This window comes from Vanessa tameamea, chromosome 8, assembly GCF_037043105.1.
Source record: "Vanessa tameamea isolate UH-Manoa-2023 chromosome 8, ilVanTame1 primary haplotype, whole genome shotgun sequence".
In the NCBI taxonomy this organism is placed as follows: domain Eukaryota; kingdom Metazoa; phylum Arthropoda; class Insecta; order Lepidoptera; family Nymphalidae; genus Vanessa; species Vanessa tameamea.
Window position 1 is genome coordinate 4,808,681 of NC_087316.1, and position 19,552 is coordinate 4,828,232.

At 32.4% G+C, this 19,552-nt stretch overlaps 2 protein-coding genes across 2 annotated transcripts in view; one reads left to right on the forward strand and one right to left on the reverse strand.

Annotated features, from left to right (window-relative positions):
* LOC113399906 (secretory phospholipase A2 receptor-like) overlaps positions 1-19,552 on the forward strand; it is a 311,961-nt gene that overhangs the window by 29,530 nt on the left and 262,879 nt on the right. The gene's annotated exons all lie outside the window — the stretch shown is intronic.
* On the reverse strand, positions 5,551-8,867 carry LOC135193397 (uncharacterized). Its single transcript, XM_064215701.1, has 3 exons — positions 8,822-8,867; positions 6,221-7,934; positions 5,551-5,668 (listed from the first exon to the last, which is right to left on the reverse strand). The coding sequence occupies exons 1-3, from the start codon at positions 8,865-8,867 to the stop codon at positions 5,551-5,553; spliced, it is 1,878 nt and encodes a 625-aa protein (XP_064071771.1).

Consider the following 19,552-nt stretch of genomic DNA (forward strand, 5'->3'; position numbering starts at 1 on the left):
CAAAGATTGATAGTTGAAATATTGCGAACATTACATTCAAGATACATTTAAGCATTATCTTAGAACAAAATCGTGTGCAATTATACATTACTGATGCAAACATAAATACTACCAAAATAACTATTATTACAATCGTTGCGTGCGTACACTTTGTCACATTCGGGCAATGGCACCTTGGCAAGTGTAATGCGTACGGCGCACGACAAAAGTGGTCTTATAAGGTTGCAATTAAAACAACATCGTAATTTAGCAAGTTTATCCAGTTTTCAGACTACCCGCGACTGTTTTTCAGTGAGCATGCGCCTACTAGATTAAAGATGGTATAATTATTACGAAATCTGTAAATTTATATTTATATCTCGTAAGAAATTAGCTTTTTACTGATTAACTGTTAAAATTAAACAATTTATTATAACACCATATTACTGTACTTTTATTTATGAAATAAATATATGTAAAATAATAATGAAAATAGAGTTAGATATTAATTATGTTATTTATGTAATACGATGTATGAGTTTGACATTGTATTTTACAAATAAATTAAACGTAAGTACCGATTTTATTGCACACTGATGTTGGTAGCTATTAATTTAAAACGAATTTCTCGAATTATCGTGTTGAATTATCTATGTAAGAAGTCTTATGTAAAAAACGTCTAAATATAATTAATAAAAATATAGTAATAATAATGATGTTCTCTAAGCTTCTCTCGATCTATAATCAACTCCTGGTTTCGATGCATACATAATCGTATGTGTGACACGATAATATTCTAGAAGAGGATTAAAAAGGTTCTACTGTTTTCAGACGAAATTCTTGTAAAGTAAAATAGTGTAACAGCCTGTAAATATCTCATTGTAATGCTAAGGCTTCTTTCCCCTTTGAGGAGATGGTTCGGAGCTTATTTTACCACGCTGATCCAATGCGGTTACACATGTGGCACAAAATCATGGAAATTACAATTTTTCCACCGGCGATCACGAGATGAAATTTAATACAAATTTATTTATTAATTTATTAATACAAATTAAGCACACGGAAATTCAGTGAGTTTGAATCTGCAATTATCAGTTAATATGAACGCATTGTAAACACTGGCCCAATAATTATAAAGTCTAAAGTATCACCCTATCTACGTCAAAATTTTAAAAGTAAGATATGTAATGAGGTCATGTTACACAGTAGCACTGCCGAGCAATTTTTTTAATTGTCATTGTTATTATACTATTTCTAGACAATGAAAACCTACGAGTGGCTGAACCATTAGTGTTGTTCGCATAATGTAAGGTGTTAAAAAATGAATGCGTGTTCACGCTACAATCATGCGGTTCAGCAAGGTGCTGTACCGTCCCCAATTCAGCCGAGCGTGAACATTGCGTCACATCGGACATCATTTTCTTTGAATTTGATGTCAAAACCAGCTTTAGAATTATGTTAAACATTCATTATTTGCAAGGAGTACTTGAATTCACGAATAATTAAACATTAACGTATAATTGCTTATAATAATCACTTATAGTAAATACATTGTTAATCGTTTTCGTGAACTACGGCTATTGAGGAAACCGATCGGCTGACGGGCACTTCGGTAATAACATAATTGCTTTCAATAATAAACTGATACTTAATGAAAAATAAGGCATCTATAAAATTACGATTCTGTCAAGCTCTGAGTATGAGATGTTGTCTAATTTGCCGTTACGTTGTCTCACTTTAGTACACAACTTTAGCTAAAATTGTTATATTATGTGTGTAAAATTATCTAATCAGTCTTAAAGTAACATGTGAATTAAACAATTTACTTGCTTTTTTTTTGTTAACGATCCAAAATAACGTGTATAGTACCCACAACTTGTTAAATATCACGTGTTATTTTTTTAAATATTTTTGTTGTTGGTTATAATGAAAAACAAATGAAACAAAATATTGAATAAGGAATGTTTAAGATGAGCCGTGTCACGATCTTCATATGCCTCTACTCTCATGAGTTCATTCACTATGTCGTAGTGATTAGATTAGGGAGAGCGGACATACCCAATTTGACTAATCCTCTCCCCTCTCCTTCCGCGGCTCCACTAACAACCGACACGTGTAAATAAATACCTTTATTTATATAATTTTATTGCCAGATATAAGTATTAGTATATTTATAAAAGAAAAGCGACAGAGACAATGTAACTTGATAGCAATAATTTGATTCGCCTCTTCCTTTCTTTTTTCATTTTACCACCTAATAGTAGGTGGTGACCACTCACCATCACTCATAGGCATTATGAGTAATATGAACGGTTCTAAAATCGAATATTCCTTATTCTGAAACCATACGCCTCAGGGCTTTCTATCGGAGATGTCCGTCATGCATTTACTTACACGGGGTCATTCACCTTTGAAACCAGAGCACAACAATTAAAGGTTTATAAGGCTTTAAAAATCGCGAACCACCCTCGCATACCGTTAGACGAATATCGAAGTGTATTGGAATGAACAAAATGCAAAGAGAAAGTATGTCATTTCTTCATTTTGATTTAATATTTGATTTAAATACAGTTACAAATATGATTCCAGGAATTAAGGCCACGAGACAGCGTCTTTCTTTACACGTCTTATGTTCCCTTCCAGCTTCCCAAGCTAATAAAGATATCCTCGTACAATGTTAAATAATACATCCTATCTACAAGCTCTATAATCCTTTCGACAAAATCTTATGAATGCTTGCTCTAGTTTACATCCTTATTTGTGAGAAAATCCTCATTACCATAACGCATTAACACATCGCAACTCTGTCAACGAGTCTGTTTCTTATCAGTACTAACAGTATTAAGCTGGAGAGCTTTACGTCAGAACGCGTTAATCAGTTACTGTGAGTCTGATTTGAAAAACTTTTTGTTAGAGAGACCGTTTATTGAGGAAGGTTATATGATAAATATTAAGACTACAAGGAGCAGAGCAATTAGCAGAGCAGAGTAACCATTAGTGTTACACCGCAAGACTGTACAGGTTTTTTTTATCAAGCACGATTATGTACTTCATAGGATGCGACACTGCGAAGCACAGCTTGTCGCGAATAACTTCAACATATTTCAATGCGACTTACGTAGTTGTGCAAGATCTTTATTAAAGAAATATTAATGTCATTTCTGGAGTAATATTAGTCGGCAATTAAATATTTAACATTATTCTCGTAACTTAATTTTATTTACCTAAAATATAAGAACAAACTACGAGTAAAATAATTGTTCTCTTAGTTCTGTAAATATTTCTAAAAAAAAATGCCTGAATGAATATCTTTGTTATCGCTAATGTAATTGTCACACAAAAAGCAGTAATATCTGTAAATACAATCGAATTACAAAACGGTATTTTATGACGTATGTTGCCATAAAATTATTCGCTACATATTTTGTAATTGAAATCAATAACAAATACAATATAACTGTTGAATTATTGACGAATGTAATGAACTTATTTTCTTAAAGATTATATTGGTGTGCTTGTAAATAAACTGTGTCGGTCAACGTCCGCGTCGAGGATTCTGATATCGGTATTATGAATAGGGCTACCAACATCCTACTTATGATCACCCCCTAAGACTGCAATATCTCCTTTTTAATATCGTCCCATGATAATAAAGTGAGAGATAGAATAATACTATAACTATACATTAGTTATATATATAGATAATTTATTTAGGCACAAAAATCAATTATAAGGTCTAAATTATTTTAATTTTCACTCAATATTATTTAAATTTATAATATTGTCTATATAATATAATAACAATAAATATAATAATAAAAATAATAATACAGTATATTTCACTTTTTAAACAACATTTTTAAATTCACGAAACCAGTAATTATCGAATTTTAAAAATTGTGTCTCATTTTTTACTAATAATATTTTACAAGATTTATGATTAGTTCTTTACAAATGTATTATTGGAACTTTTATTTTAATATAAAACAAATTCTTAAAAATGTATATATTATCATTTTAAAAATTGCCAACCCTAATGGCATATATTCTTTTGTATATCCGCGATCTAACGTCGATTGACCCGAATTTTTTGCCATTTTAATTAAAAGCATTCATGAGTACAAAGTATTTTATTTTATTCTTAAATAAGTATCGAAGCATTATTTTTTTTCAAAAATTAATTATTTCGATTCGTTATATAAATTATTAACAAACATTTACAGTGAAATGTGTATTAAAAGATCTATTTAAATCTTAATTCATGTTATATTTTTTTAATTGTTTTGTACTTTTGAGTCCGTACCATTTTTCTTAAATCCTATACCTTATATTTCAGGCTTATTATTGTTAAATAATCTTATGCTTTTTTTTATAATGTCTTTGTATTGACAATCTTGGATCCCGCATATTATTCAAATGTGCGGGATCCAAGATCCTTATTCAATTCCGTCGAAAGTTACAAACAGTTTCACATAGGATATTATTTTCTTTCAGAATAGATTTGATCATTAGAATGACTAGGCATACGTGTTATGGATCATAATAATTTATTATATATACAAGCATAAAAACATAAATCCATTTTATACTTTCCGAACGATAACAGTATTTTTTTAATAATATACTAAAATTAAATATGACTAACGTACGAACTACTAACTTTAATAACGGGGAAGTAATTAATTATTTCAAAATAAGTGTGAATATTCGATGAATTACTAAAGAAAAATATGTTGAATGTTTAATATGTTACTGTGCTATAAAAAATGTAAGTATCTAGATTAAAGTTTTGCGACTGATTCATATCCTTATATATATATATGTATATATATTTACATTCATCAATACGCAGTTCAAAACTTAGTAACGTATATCTTCAATACTTTTGTATATATTATTATTATTTCCTTTGTTTAATGAAAAGGATTACATCATGATGTCATAGGTAAGGTTTTTTCGTAAATAATCGTAATATTTTACATAATTAGATGAGTGAAAATCGAACATTTAAACTCCCATAATCACCAAACGTAATAGTTCCAAGAAGCTGTAAACTGATTCATGCATAGTAAATATTATGTTATGACTAAGTCGTCTGTACGTTAAGTATTTGACTAATATTGTCCTTACTTTATCAAGTTAATGGGTAACGTTATTAAGATAAATTGCATTGTGCGTTCTTAACTACGAAAATATTTTGCTTATTTAAAATTACTATAGAGAAGAAATTCGAGGTGACATCCGGTCATTGTCTGAATATTGCAACAGACTCGTTAAATATAAATTGAACTGCAACTTTTGCCTTCTGCTCCGCACATTTTTACTATTTGACTGAAATCTCTGCTATCGCAAAGTTAACCACGTTAAATCTGTTATAAAATTGATCTATCTACTGAACACCAAGGTAATAAGAATAAAATGCTTGGAACTCTTTCGCAATACGTCTGGTAAAAGTTATGCGCAAAGTTAGTATCCTAACTAGCTTCGATGAAAGCAACCAGGTCGAATGAAACGGTACTTTGCGTAAACTTCATTTATGGATTTTGAGTCTTGGAGGATGTCCTCAGTACCCTAGACACCATCATGGCAAAAGAACCCTGCAGAATCCCGTTTACCGTTTGGTACCGTTTGGTAGTATGTCAGTCTGTCAAGAGTATATTTTCCAGTTATAGTGCGAGGGATGCGTTTCCTGTAACAAAAACAAAATCAATTCATTTCTATTTGTACTTTTATGTATTTTTGTATTTATTATACTTTGTTACTAACATTATCTAAAACGGGATATTTACCATGTTTTTTATTTTTATTTGGTGGAGCTCGATATTTCGACATTATCTACGAATGTCTTGTTCACGAGACTGACGTTTTGCGGGTAGATGTTGACGGCATTAGAAGTGTCCATATCGGACTACCTCCTTTCTCGTACGTTTGCTGCGTAAACACTGGTTACCACTACCACTGTCACTTTCACCCCTACTATTTGTTTTATTTACACTCGAAACTCGATCCCGTGTTTTACAAACGAAACTCACCGTATCGATTCGCGAATTTTTTTATATTGTTATTCAAGGGTTTGCATAATTTTATCACTGGATTCCATACTTTTGACAGTTGAAACCCATCTTCCCTATTGAAATTACTATATTTAGTAATTTCAATGGCTTCTCGTACCAGTCGGGGTATGTAATGGCGTTCTGTCGCGAGTATCTGAGCATTATGAAACTCGATCCAATGGTTCGGCCCGGCTTCCAGAAGATGTTCCGCGATGGCTGATTTCTTGGTATCATTGTTTTTTACCGCCTTGATATGTTCGTTGATACGACAAGATACCGTACGTTTCGTCTGTCCAACATAGGATTTACCACAACTACAGTCGATTTTGTAAACTCCGGGTTTTTCCAGGGGAAAGCTATCTTTAGGTGAACGCAACATTTGCCCTATCTTCTTGAAAGGAGTGAAGATAGTCTTCACCGCATATTTGCCCAGGACTCTAGCTATCTTATCTGTCACTCCTTTAACATATGGCATAAATGCTGGTTGTCTTTCAACCCTGTACTGTCGCAGTAACTTATGATCCCGTGTAGCTGTGTTTCCCACTTTATATCCATTCCGCTGTAGGACCTTTTCAACGTGTGCTAGCTCAGATTGTAGGTGGTCTTCATCACAAAGGTCATATGCGCGATTGGTCAAAGATGCTACTACAGCGTTTAAGTGTCGAGGATGGTGGTGTGAGTTAGCATGAAGATATCGGTCGGTATGCGTTGTTTTCCTGTAGACAGTATGGCTCACAGAGCCGTCCATACGTACTCCAATTTCAACATCAAGGAATGCCATTTTTCTGTTCTTCTCCATTTCACAGGTGAATTTAATTTTTCTGTGGATGCTGTTCAAATGATTTAAGAAATTCGTTGCACTATCACTGTCCCCCTTTATGATGGCAAATACGTCATCTACATACCTCTTCCACAGTTTAATAGTAGTTACAGCCTTTGCCGTTGACATGGCTATCTCCTCGAAATGTTCCATCCAGATGTTGGCGACTAGAGGAGCGACTGGACTCCCCATTGCCACACCATCTATCTGCAGGTAGTACTCGCCTTGGTAAACAAAGTAACTGGTTTCTAGGCAATGGTGTAGCAATTTGATATATTCAGCCGGTATGTTATTTAACTGTAATTTCACCTTTATAACATCCATACATTCAGAGACCGGCACATTCGTGAATAATGACTCGACGTCAAAACTGACCATCAAGTCGTCAGGGTCAACCGTAGTCGAACGCAAGATGTCAACAAATCGTCTGGAGTCCTTGACATGAGATTTTGTCTGGCCTGCTAACGGTTGTAGTACTTTAGATACATGTTTTGCCAATTCGTAGGTGGGCGAGTCAATCTGACTTACTATCGGCCTCAGCGGGATATTTGGCTTATGTATTTTGGGTAGTCCGTATAATTTAGGTGGTTGTATGTTTCTCGGCCGGAGTAAATATTTTGTTGTCTCATGTCCAATAGCATCCCTATAGGTCTTGATTAAAGTGGTCGTAGCCCGGTTTGTTCTTGCCGTAGGGTCATAGGTGACTTTTCGGTAAGTATTTACGTCACTCAGTAGATGTCGTATTTTCTTGTCATAGTCTGTGACATCCATAACCACAGTAGCATTCCCTTTATCCGCTCTAAGGACTATTAGGTCTTCATCCTTCTGTAGTTCTCGAAAAGCGGACAATTGATCCGACGTAATATTAGGTTTAGGTGGTTTTGATTGACGTAATATAAGGGCGGCATCTTGTCTTAATATGTCTGCCTCAAAAGTAGGTATATTATTACGCTGAATCACTTCCTCAACACTACCAATCACGTCTTCATAAGGAATGCATTTTGGAGTAGGGGCAAAGTTCAAACCTTTTTCGAGTACCTCCCGAGCGCCTTGCTTCAACTCTTTCTTCGACAAATTTATCACTGTACGAGTATCATTCGAGTTTTTAGAGTTAAAGCCAGTTGGTTTTTGCCGTTTTACTAGTCGCTCGAATTTTCTCTCTTTCTTGAACGCACTCGATTCACGAAAACGTTGAGCCTGTTGGTAAGTGAAGTCTACCCGCAAAACGTCAGTCTCGTGAACAAGACATTCGTAGATAATGTCGAAATATCGAGCTCCACCAAATAAAAAATAAAAAACATGGTAAATATCCCGTTTTAGATAATGTTAGTAATAAAAATAACCATGTTAATTTAAAATCTTATATTATACTTTGGTTACATTTTAAAATGAATGAAGATTACCTACAGTGCCTTAAAACAAACAAGTACGTTTCTTATGAGTAAACAGTTTCATTGATTAAAAAGTCCATCTTAGACTGGATGCTCTACCTCAAAATATATAAACCATATGTAACCATTTCCACACCACTTAAAACGTAGTCTAGCATAGAATTATTGCATTGCAACATAGTCGATAAACATTGCATATAGGCGCTGCAACATTACAGAAATGCAATGAAAACTCCATAAAAAATAGTTTTATGTATAATAACAATAAAATAAACATTATATCGACTGCATAGTCTATATGCACTGATACGTATTTTTGAATGTATCGACTGTATCAGAAATCTCATAATGTAAAAATTTAAGTTCATGTGCAGTCTTCTCAGAACCTGGACTTCGAACATAGGATTTTTTTTTTAATACATATATTGGCCACGGCAACAACTTTCCTTTTTCAAATCTGTGTGGGATATTATACTGCACAAGCATGTGCACAAATACAAGTATATCTTGTTTCATCACTATCATAATCAATGGACCCGCTTGGGCCTTAAAAAAGGTCTGTTGATTGAGTATAGAACCTCGAGGTCTGCAACCTTTTAAGTTAGCCAAATGGCTAGCTGCCATATCGGTCTAGTGGCCAAGATTTAGATTTATAAAATTAAAAAACAATAATAATGACAAAAACAACAAAGCATCATTAAAGGAACACAATTTAAATGACATAAATTTAAATTATTGCGTCAACGCGATGATAATTGTGTCATATAATACAATATAACGTTATAGAATTAGTTAATCCGACATTTATAATAGATGTGACACAGATTTTATGTACAACGATTATAGGCGTACATTTTTAAAACAATTCCGTTCAATTAGTGGACTTATCTTTTCAACATAATTATAATGACTATTAAGATAATTATGATCATCAAAAATCTAAAGAACGTTGAACTCGAGTTATTCCATAATTAAATTTTAAAAATTCATCGAATTCCAAATGGACTCAAAACTCATGTATTCTATGAAACATTATTTTTAAAAAACCAAAAGCGAATTCGAATTTTGAACTTAACATAAACAGCTGTTCGTGATATAATTAAACGTCTGGGTTTGACCTTAACAAATGTCCTTGTAATTACATAATTTATGTTCAAGTTAGCGAGACAGAAAAGTTTGCAAACAATATGTATACAGATAAAGAAATACATTCGTAGACTTCATTCTTAAAATATACATAGATTTAAAGTCTCGAGACTTAAAAAGTCTATCCATCTAGTTCTCACTAATACCAGTAATACAATTGGAGGCAAGACGGAGCCTTATTACTTGAGAAATAAAATTGATTTGCCTGCAAATATTTACTTATTATTTTAATATTTTATACAAGATGTCCCTGTAATAGGTTCATAAAGAATAATAAAAAATGTTTTGGGAAACCACGACCTTACATTCATCGAACAGGAAAATACAATTTACAGTTGTAAAATAACACAATCTATTTAACAAGCGCCCTTGTAGGTTGCCTAATATTTACAAAACGAAACTATAAGTTGACCATCCATTACTGACCTCTCACTTCAGTAATATAAGTATGCACAGTTAGGATATAATAAACTTGCGTAACGCAATAGTAAAACGCATGCAACGCATGGTACCATTTCGTAAAGAGATTGGATGAGTATAGTTTTGTTTTGTTGGAAACGTTGAGATATTTCGACGACCACCGTGGTCGAGTAGTGTGTATACCGGTTTTCATGGGTACGCCACTCCGAGGTCCCGGGTTCGATTCCCGGCACAGTCGATGTAGGAAAAGTTCGTTAGTTTTCTATGTTGTCTTGGATCTGGGTGATTGTGGTACCGTCGTTACTTCTGATTTTCCATAACACAAGTGCTTTAGCTGCTTACATTGAGATCAGAGTAACGTATATGATGTTTATTATTATTACTAGCTATTACCCGCGGCTTCGCTCGCGTAGAATACGAATAAGTTTTCAAATTAATTTAAAATATTACATTAATGTAAAGACCTCTTTGTATACCACATTGGTGTGTATTTCAACCCTTAGGGTAGAATATTCAGAAACGCTTAAATAGATATCTACTTATTTTTAATCGGTAGCCCACAAATAAAGTTTCATGCTTCTAACTTCAAAAATGACGGTCTTCCAGACTATTCTATTTACGAAATGTCAACCCAATTTCTCTCCTTAGGCGCAAAATATCCAGAAACGTTTAAATACGTATTTTTAATCAGTGGCACAAAAATAAAATTTCATGTTTTTAACTTAACAAATGACTGACTCCCATAAAAACTTTCAAATCTTATTTCATCCCCTTAGTGGTAGATTATCTAGAAACGCTCAAATACGTATCTACCCATTTTTTATCAGTATCCAAAAATAAAATTTCATGTTTCTATCTTAAAAAATGAAGGACTACTATACAAACTTTCAACCCTTATTTCACCCCGTAGGGGTAGAATATGCAGAAACACTTAAATAAGTATCTACTCCTTTTTAATCGCCAATGCACCAATTACCTTGAGAACATAGATGTTACGCCCCCATGTGCCTCTACTCTTGCTCATACACCCTCCAAACCGGAACACAACAATACTTAATGTGGCCGTTTGCTGGTAGAATCTGATGAGGAGACCTACCCAGACGGGTTTGCCCAAAATCTAACCATCAAATGGTAGGTTATAATATAAAGAAAGCCCTGAACTTCATAACCGATATAAATTCTGGATCTTATTTGCAACCTTATTTAATATGTTAGTCTCTATATATTTTTTTATCTTAATGTGCCTTTTGGAAAAAAATGTAGCAATATTGTTAACATAATCGAATATCCCATTTAAAGAATAGTATTTTTTTTTTGTTTAAATTATTGCGCCATTCAACAAGACGCATTTATTAATACAAGATTTTAAAGCAAGTAAAAGTATTCAATAATTTGACATAGTTCAAATTAATTATATATAATTAAAATAATTTCTAAATCAATTTATAAAAAAACGTGCGTGTATTTATTTACGCGCGTGAGAAGTTTAACTTCTTCGCCTTAATTAATAACAGTTTTAAGTTGCACGCAATTAATTATAATAAATTAATAATAGTCTACTTATAATTAATAAAATAATCATTATTAATACGATAAAGTTGACTTCTTCTTTTTTCACTTTTATTAATCACACACAAATTAAAACATTTGCAATTTAAATTTGAATAAAATAAATATTATAAAATTAAATAAGGTGAACCTGTATAAATATACAACTATGTAGTCTATTTCAAAGGACTTGAAACTTAATTGGCTGAGTAACAAGCATTTTCATTATATGAAAACTACATAGTTCTCAAGTCACGCTATGCGCGCACTTCATAAAAAATCACTACTATTTCTTCATTTCGCGCCAAGAGAAGTATAACTTCGAAAAAAGTAACAACCGAGCTCCTAACACGTACCAGTAATTTAACCATTTAAAATAACAATTCGACCAAATATAGGTTCAAGGCTATAAAGGTGACAGTCGCTAGGCACTGATTGGCAAATCGTCTCACCAACCGAGCCCTTGCGGTCAAAGGTCGGTGATAAACCAACGACACGAGCGGGAAACGCATCTGTTCTAATATTTAATAGAATACGAGACGACACGATACATTTATCTGTATGTACGTAATTACAGTAACAATAAAACTTGTATAACGACTTAAAATATTTAGATAAACAAAATTAGTAATATTACAAAAGATAAGTATTCGTAAATTAAATTTCTAAAGCAAGTTCCGACTTCGCAAGTTTTCTGAAATTTATTCATTTATTATTTTGTATGTATATTATACTTCACTGTAATTACTCGTTAACACTATTAAAAGAATGTCCGCTGCAAAGACCTGAATATTATTCTTTGACTTTTTTTATTTATTCGTATTTTTATGTATAATTAATTTTATTTGCATCGCTTTGTATTTAAAGTATAATAAAAAAAACTAAAACAATGTTTAAAAAAATTACAATATGTGTCTTGCGATTTCTATCGTAACCTTAAAGTAAACTGAGCTAGTATTCGCAAGTAAATTTAACTTTTATTCTAAGATATTTTGATGTGAAATAAATAAACAGCAATTTAAATATTGGAATCCCAAATTTAAATAAATTATATCCACTCCTCGTATCTCCTAGTCTACAAAAGCGAAGCCGTACATGCGAAATAGTCACTTCACGCATTCATACCTTTAAAACTTTAGACGTCAGAGTTTTGCATACCTCTAATGAATGCGCTGTGGGGATGTAGCCCAATCCGATAGCATTAATTTACTAGCAGCATTAGTTTTAGACATTCATTATACTACAGTTGGAAATTTAAATCTAGAATCAAGATGAATGTGTAAACATACAACAAAATATCTCGATACAAGTTTCATTTCCTTATTACATGTAATACGCGAATTAACCATATTTACGCGACTAAGAAAAAAACTTACGAACCTCGAAAGAAATTATTATTTCGAATGTAAATTACTCGACAGTAATTATCATATTTCATTGTAAATTACAAGATGATATGTCATTGAAGACGAACAATAAACTTGTCGTTTTGCCGCCATATTTGGTAATAAAAGAGAAATTCGGCAACATAAACAAAATAAATGCGGAATCTCCTCGGGACACTTGTAAACAAGTTTTAGGGAAAGTGATTTATACTTGCATTAAAGCTACGGAAAAGGAAGTCACAGGCTTACTGGCTCATTAAACTTGGTTAAAGTCAAGTCGTTCCCTTGATGTGCGCACGCGCATAAAAAAAAACAATTTTCATCTGTGTAAGCGCTACGTGAAAACATCTCGTTTCTCTTTAGTTTAAATTTGATTGAACTCTAAATTTTTCATTGTTTTCCACAACTTTCTTACAAAATATATACTATTACAACAGATTACGCCATTGACAATTATTATTACAAAGGTATTAAGATTGTTTAAAAAATTTTTTTTTTTTTAATTTGTTGAAATCTGAAAGTATATCACATTTGATATTTAGACTATAATTATGCTTAATACTTTCGCTTTGCTTGTACAATCACGTTAAAATATCAATTACTAACTACATTAAAAAAAAAATGAAAGATTATATAAAATAATATTCTTAAGTTTATCTTACTATTTACGCAATTTTCTCTTAATATCTATTAAACAAAGTACATTACAAAGGTCACAAATGTTATTTAACATATTGTGATTATGATTAGTCAAAGCACGGCGTGTTTGAAGTTACGTAGATACGTTAGATAGATATCTAATCCTCTCTGTTTTACTCATCAGATTAGAACGAGACGGCAACAGCGATCCCCACTCACATGAGGTCACCCAGGACCTACTAACATACATTCGTTTCCGTCAACTCATATATCAGTCCTTTTTGTTATATAATGTTACCGTAACTAAGTGTTGAGGATTTCGTTATAGATAAATATTGACGTGAGTCGTTTTAACGAAAACCTTTATCATCAGCAAGAGTCACCATAGATTAGTTTTTTTTTTTTTGCTGAATGGTCAAATTGTTAAGTTCTTGCTGTACTGCATTTTTTTTTAAATATTAATTGACATTGCAAACAATAAAAAAAACTTATTAAGAGAATCATTAAAAAATATTGACGAATTCATCGCTTTTTAAGACCAAGTTAGTTTAATTTTACGTAATAGTTTAATCAACTAATAGGAAGTTAAATAAAAGCTTGTAAAACATGATATTATATAACTGTTTTGAATGGACACAATCATAAATTAAAATATACCTAAATATTCACTTTGACCCGTTAGTTTAATGTAATGTTTTATACATTTTGTTTTATTTTTAGTAATTTTATCATGTTATTCTTAATTATAGCTAAACTAGATATTATTGTCAACTAAGAAATTCGGAAGATTGTTACGTGTGCGATATTTTTTTTCTGATAATCAGAGCTGATCGTTACTCTGATTATAAACATATTCTGTGTGTGTTTCTTTTGTATTGTCTGTGCGTGTAATTTCATAGTTTTCTATAGATTATTACATATATATACAGGCTGTATTTGATTAATGTCTTATATTGAAACTCCACTCAAATTCATTAAACAGTTAGCTCAAACTTCATTTAAGTTAGTTAGGTTACTTCTTGATACTTATTACATACGGAATTTGGTACTGTGATACGAATTTTTGATTATTTTTTTACGACAATAAATAATATTTATTCATAATACTAAACATATAAAGGATTATAAGTACAATATATATTTTTATAGTGTTTATTATTATTAAATGAAAGTTTGAAATTGGTGTAGTTAATTATTTTCTCTTACTTATAAAAACAACATGCTTTTAAAAGAAACTCAAAACACTATTGATTACTTAATCTTCCTATCACTAATAGCACCAGGAACCTTATTGTGAATGTGACATCCACATCACGGTAGTCGATGTCTTCTGTATGGTAATGATGTGAACTCTCAGCAACATAACGTCAGTCATCACATAACGTTAACGAAAAAATCGTATAAATCGATTTCAGTACGTAATTGACACGATAAAAGCGTTCACGTAACTAATTACGTATTTACACATCTCGAATGCAAAGATATCACAAGAGATAACTTAGGGCCGATATACATAAATAACGCGATCCGACGTCGTCGTCGTACTTGTGACATGCATCGCAACGCTTCGGCAATGACTTTGAATCTACATATCTAGAGACAGGTTTCCGTTTTTTGGATATAAGGTGATAATACGCTTAGCCGGTCTTCAAATATGATTATAAAGTATTCAAATACTTTATTTTTAAAATATTTATTATTTATTTTAGAAAATAAGTTGCTCCCAGGGTTCTTCTATATTATTATTTCTTCATAATTATATAACAATGTAACAATTCCCGTATTACGATCCGTAACTACAGGTTTCTTTCGCCGGTTTTTCTCGGATGAAATGTCTATTTGTGGTGGTAGAATTTCGGCAGTCAATGAGAAATTGTAATGCCTCTATGTTTAATAAAGATATTTTTGTTTTATTAAGTATGATATAGGCTATATCTCAAATATAACCCAGTAATAGTATATATTCTAGGAAGAATGGTCACTAGACAGTAAGGTGAAAGGTCGTAAGGCACATCGCAAAACTAAAATCGGAAACGTCGCGTCGCAATGCGATCATGTGTGTTAGCCTTTAAAGGAGATAGTATCCGTTTGAAACATATTGAAGCCTATTAGGACCAGATCGTGATAGTATACAGCGATACTAATCCGAGACAGAGAGAGTAAATTTAATTAATGATTTGATAACAATTAAGTCACGCTTATGTTAAAATACATATGTATGAAATAAGCCAATTATTACCATTTAAATATGTTTTTTTATTCTATTACGTATAGATGCATATATCACATACCACGCGAATATGGAATAGTTATTCGCTTTAAACTTTCACGGTATATGTATGTATATATTTCATACAATTTATATAGTAGAAACAACTGTCAGGTAATTGCAATTATAAAATGTACGGTCGCGTTCAAGCCTGAATATACACGAGCAAAGAGTTTATACATATTTTTACAACTGTAAATTAATTTAACCTAATCGAACGCAACGATAAAAAAATTATGCCGAGTGTCGGTTAAATAGCTGAATACGTGGGCCTCTAGAAGCATGGCTTTTATAATATTAATATGAACGGCTGTTTTAAGAAATTGCTTTATCCCTCCAATAATGACCTCCGTGGTCGAGTAGTGTGTACACCGGTTTTCATGGGTACGCCACTCCGAGGTCCCGGGTTCGATTCCCGGCCGAGTCGATGTAGAAAAAGTTCATCCGTTTTCTATGTTGACTTGGGTCTGGGTGTTTGTGGTACCGTCGTTACTTCTGATTTTCTATAACACAAGTGCTTTAGCTTACATTGGGATCGGAGTAATGTACGTGTTGTTGTCGAATTAAGTGTTAAACTCAGGATTGAACCTGCGACTTTGCTGTTGCTTTGCTGTTGCTCTATTAAATTTATTATAAAATGTAACTTGACTTTCAAAATATTTATAGCAAGACGTGACTCGCTCATAATAATTATGAATGATGACGTGTTGCATCATCTGCCTCAGAATTATTTTTGAAGATGAATCTGTGTCAAACTTTTTACTCGCTAAGTTTAAAAAGGCGCAATTTTTTATCACGTTACATTATTTTTAGGATATTATAAATGATTACTTTTTCACCCTAAACATCATGTACCGTCGAAAGTTGAAACAGACACACCTAGTAATTCAAACTATACAGAAAATAGCCTCGCCACTTCACTCGATTCCATAATAATATATGTACCTACAATAATTGAGCATTCCCGCACTCATATTACTGAACAATCAACGGTGAACTATAATTAAAAATATATGAATAACCTATACATAACTCAAAGAGAAAATCTAAACTTAAATTCCAAGTGTATTAATTTCTGCGAAAAATAAAAGTATAACAAAACGAAAATCCGTACGAAATTTTATAATAAATAATTTACGAATGAAGGAACTCGAACAATTGTCTGATAGTTGATTGGTCAGTGGGTACTATGGTAGTCTATGTATGAAACAAAAATGAAATGAAAATTTATTAATTTATACATGACGGTATCCGACAGGACAGACCTTCTGTGAAGTATAAAAAAGCCTGTGCTGAGGGCCTCGCTCTTCCTGTATTACAAATTTCAAGTATTCTTCCATATTAAAACATTCGAGTTAAATTCTTTTAAATTTTTTTACGATATCACGTCATAGTATTCAAACTTCGAACCTTGTGTATAACTTACTATCTTTGTGTTACTTTTAATTTGATACAGCGCCATCTAGTGGTGACTTTATAAAAATAATACTCTCTATTGCTCCATCTGGTCCGTTTCATATTCGATTATTAAACTTTCATAGTAATCGGATAAGCCGTTAAGTAGAATTAAAAGCAGTTAATGATGAATTGAATATTAATGAAAAACAAAGACGTGTGAATAGCATACTTGCTTAATGAATTATGCAACGACGGCGGGTGAAAATTATTTGAAGTCGATGTTAATTTTGCTCACGATATTTGAAGCGAGAGAGAGATTTCAGTTGCCTCTGGTCTTGAGATGAACTCGGGGATCCCCGTTTGGGTCGAGTTCAGGGTTATGGGCGAAATAAATAAACAGACTATGTGAACGTGTTTCACTTTAAAGATTAATAAGCTTCAACTCTAGACCTAGATCTTACCTAAAATTTTGTCAAACTTCTGACTCATTTAAAAACGAATCAGCAACCAGTTAGAAAAAAATAAACCAGTTAAACAAAAAATATCGTTTTGGAAAGTTTTTTGTTACGTCAAAAAATAAATTACGAATAACATAGTTATGGTCTCATTATTTCTTAAAACATTTTAGCGTGAAGTATTTAATGAAATATTTTCAATTACATATTTTAAGTTTGGAATTTCATGCACGAGTGGTTCTCTTTGTGTGATAAATACATACAGACGTCACGTCTTTTCATATTCTTATGTAATTTAAAATTCAAATGCCGAGTAATGTCATTCGACATTATGGTAAAAAGCTATGTTTGCCGACTGCCGATCGACCGTTTTGTTCTATTTTTGCACCGACCCGGTGGACAGACACGTGTATCTTAAACGGCGATTGCAGATTCAAAGCTAGGCAAGCAATTTCATGGTCTTTATTGGTGTTTATAATCGATCTCGTGTTTGACGGTTAACGAAAACATCTTGATGAAACCTGCACGTGTTGAAATCATAATTGGAAGTTCTTTTACACATTTTACAGTGGAGTAAACTGGCAGACATCGTCGTGAAAGGAATAGCGCAATGCCCCGTCCAGGTGATCTTTCCCTCTTCCCTTCCTCTCCGTCTCTTTCGGTCTATCTTTCGGTTTTATATAATATTACTTATACTTATTTTTTGTTATTGTTTAATTCACTCGGAATTTTTAATAATAATTTCATTATCATCATTGAATTATTATCAAACGCTGTCAATTTATCTCATCGTGACTGTTATTTAATACATTATATATCACGAAAGCAACTCCGTTCCAATCGGTTATCCCAAGACACCTCTCTTTATATTTCTTAATAAGATAGTTCTTTATATTTATATTATGCATATATATTTATGTATCTTTATATATAAAATAAAATAGTAGGTACAAATACTTTATTTTGTTATTTTTTTTGTATTCATTTATATGTGATCAATAGTGAACAATGTATTTTTACTAGTGCTTTCATATTTAGCTTACTTGGTGATAGTCTTTGTGCATTTGGGTAGGAACCACTCAGTCATAAGATTTTGTACCGCCAAACAACAATATTATATAATATTGTTGTATGCCGGTTGAGTGTTGAGCGAGAACTGCATAATAGGCATAAGGGTCATAACATTTTGGTTAAGGTTTGTGGTGAATTGACAATGTAAGGAATCTATGGGCGGATCTCTTACCGACAGATGGCTCATTTGCCTGTCTATATCATCAATAATAGCTTTAAAACAACTTAATTGGTTTATGTATTATCAGTGCTTAAATAATATTATTATCAGATTGTCGTAAAGGTTTATCGATCAATAAAAGTTATTTATTCAATAAATATTGTTCACAATAGAATGTAAGTACTCTATCGCTGAGCATTACACGGTTATGTAAAGCCTTACATTTCAGTTTAAGATTATGTTCCATTGTTATATGGTGCCTACCATATGCGTATGTTGATTACGTCACAATGCTTTGCAGACAACCTACCGCAGACATGTAATGAGAACAAAAATTAAACCTTTTTTATCATTAAATTGTTGCATGTACACGCGAAAATTGAGAAGCTTGTGTCGGTAGTGCGTTTTATTTAATCTTTTGCCAAACATAAAATAAAGGAGGGTTGCACTCCTTGTGGTCGACCTTGAACTTGTCATTCAACGTTCAAAAAAAATGTTACCTTCAAAAACTGTGTTCAGTTTATGATAGTCCACATATTGGCACAGGCCTCACCCAAGGTGGAATAGATGTGGATCCAGTCGACTCCTGCCGACTTCTTATAATTGTCATGTTTATTTAATGGAGATGTCTCACCGTACAGAGTGCACTTATGCATATCGAGCACCTCTTCTAAAAAATGGTGTAATGATAATGACCTTAATCCAAAAAAAAATGTATAAAGTACCTATCATATTATCAGGTCAAGTCTAACCCCTTTTTTTTTATCTCGGTGGAAAAACTCGTTACGCGCTTCCCCCACGTGATGGAAGGTGGGGCG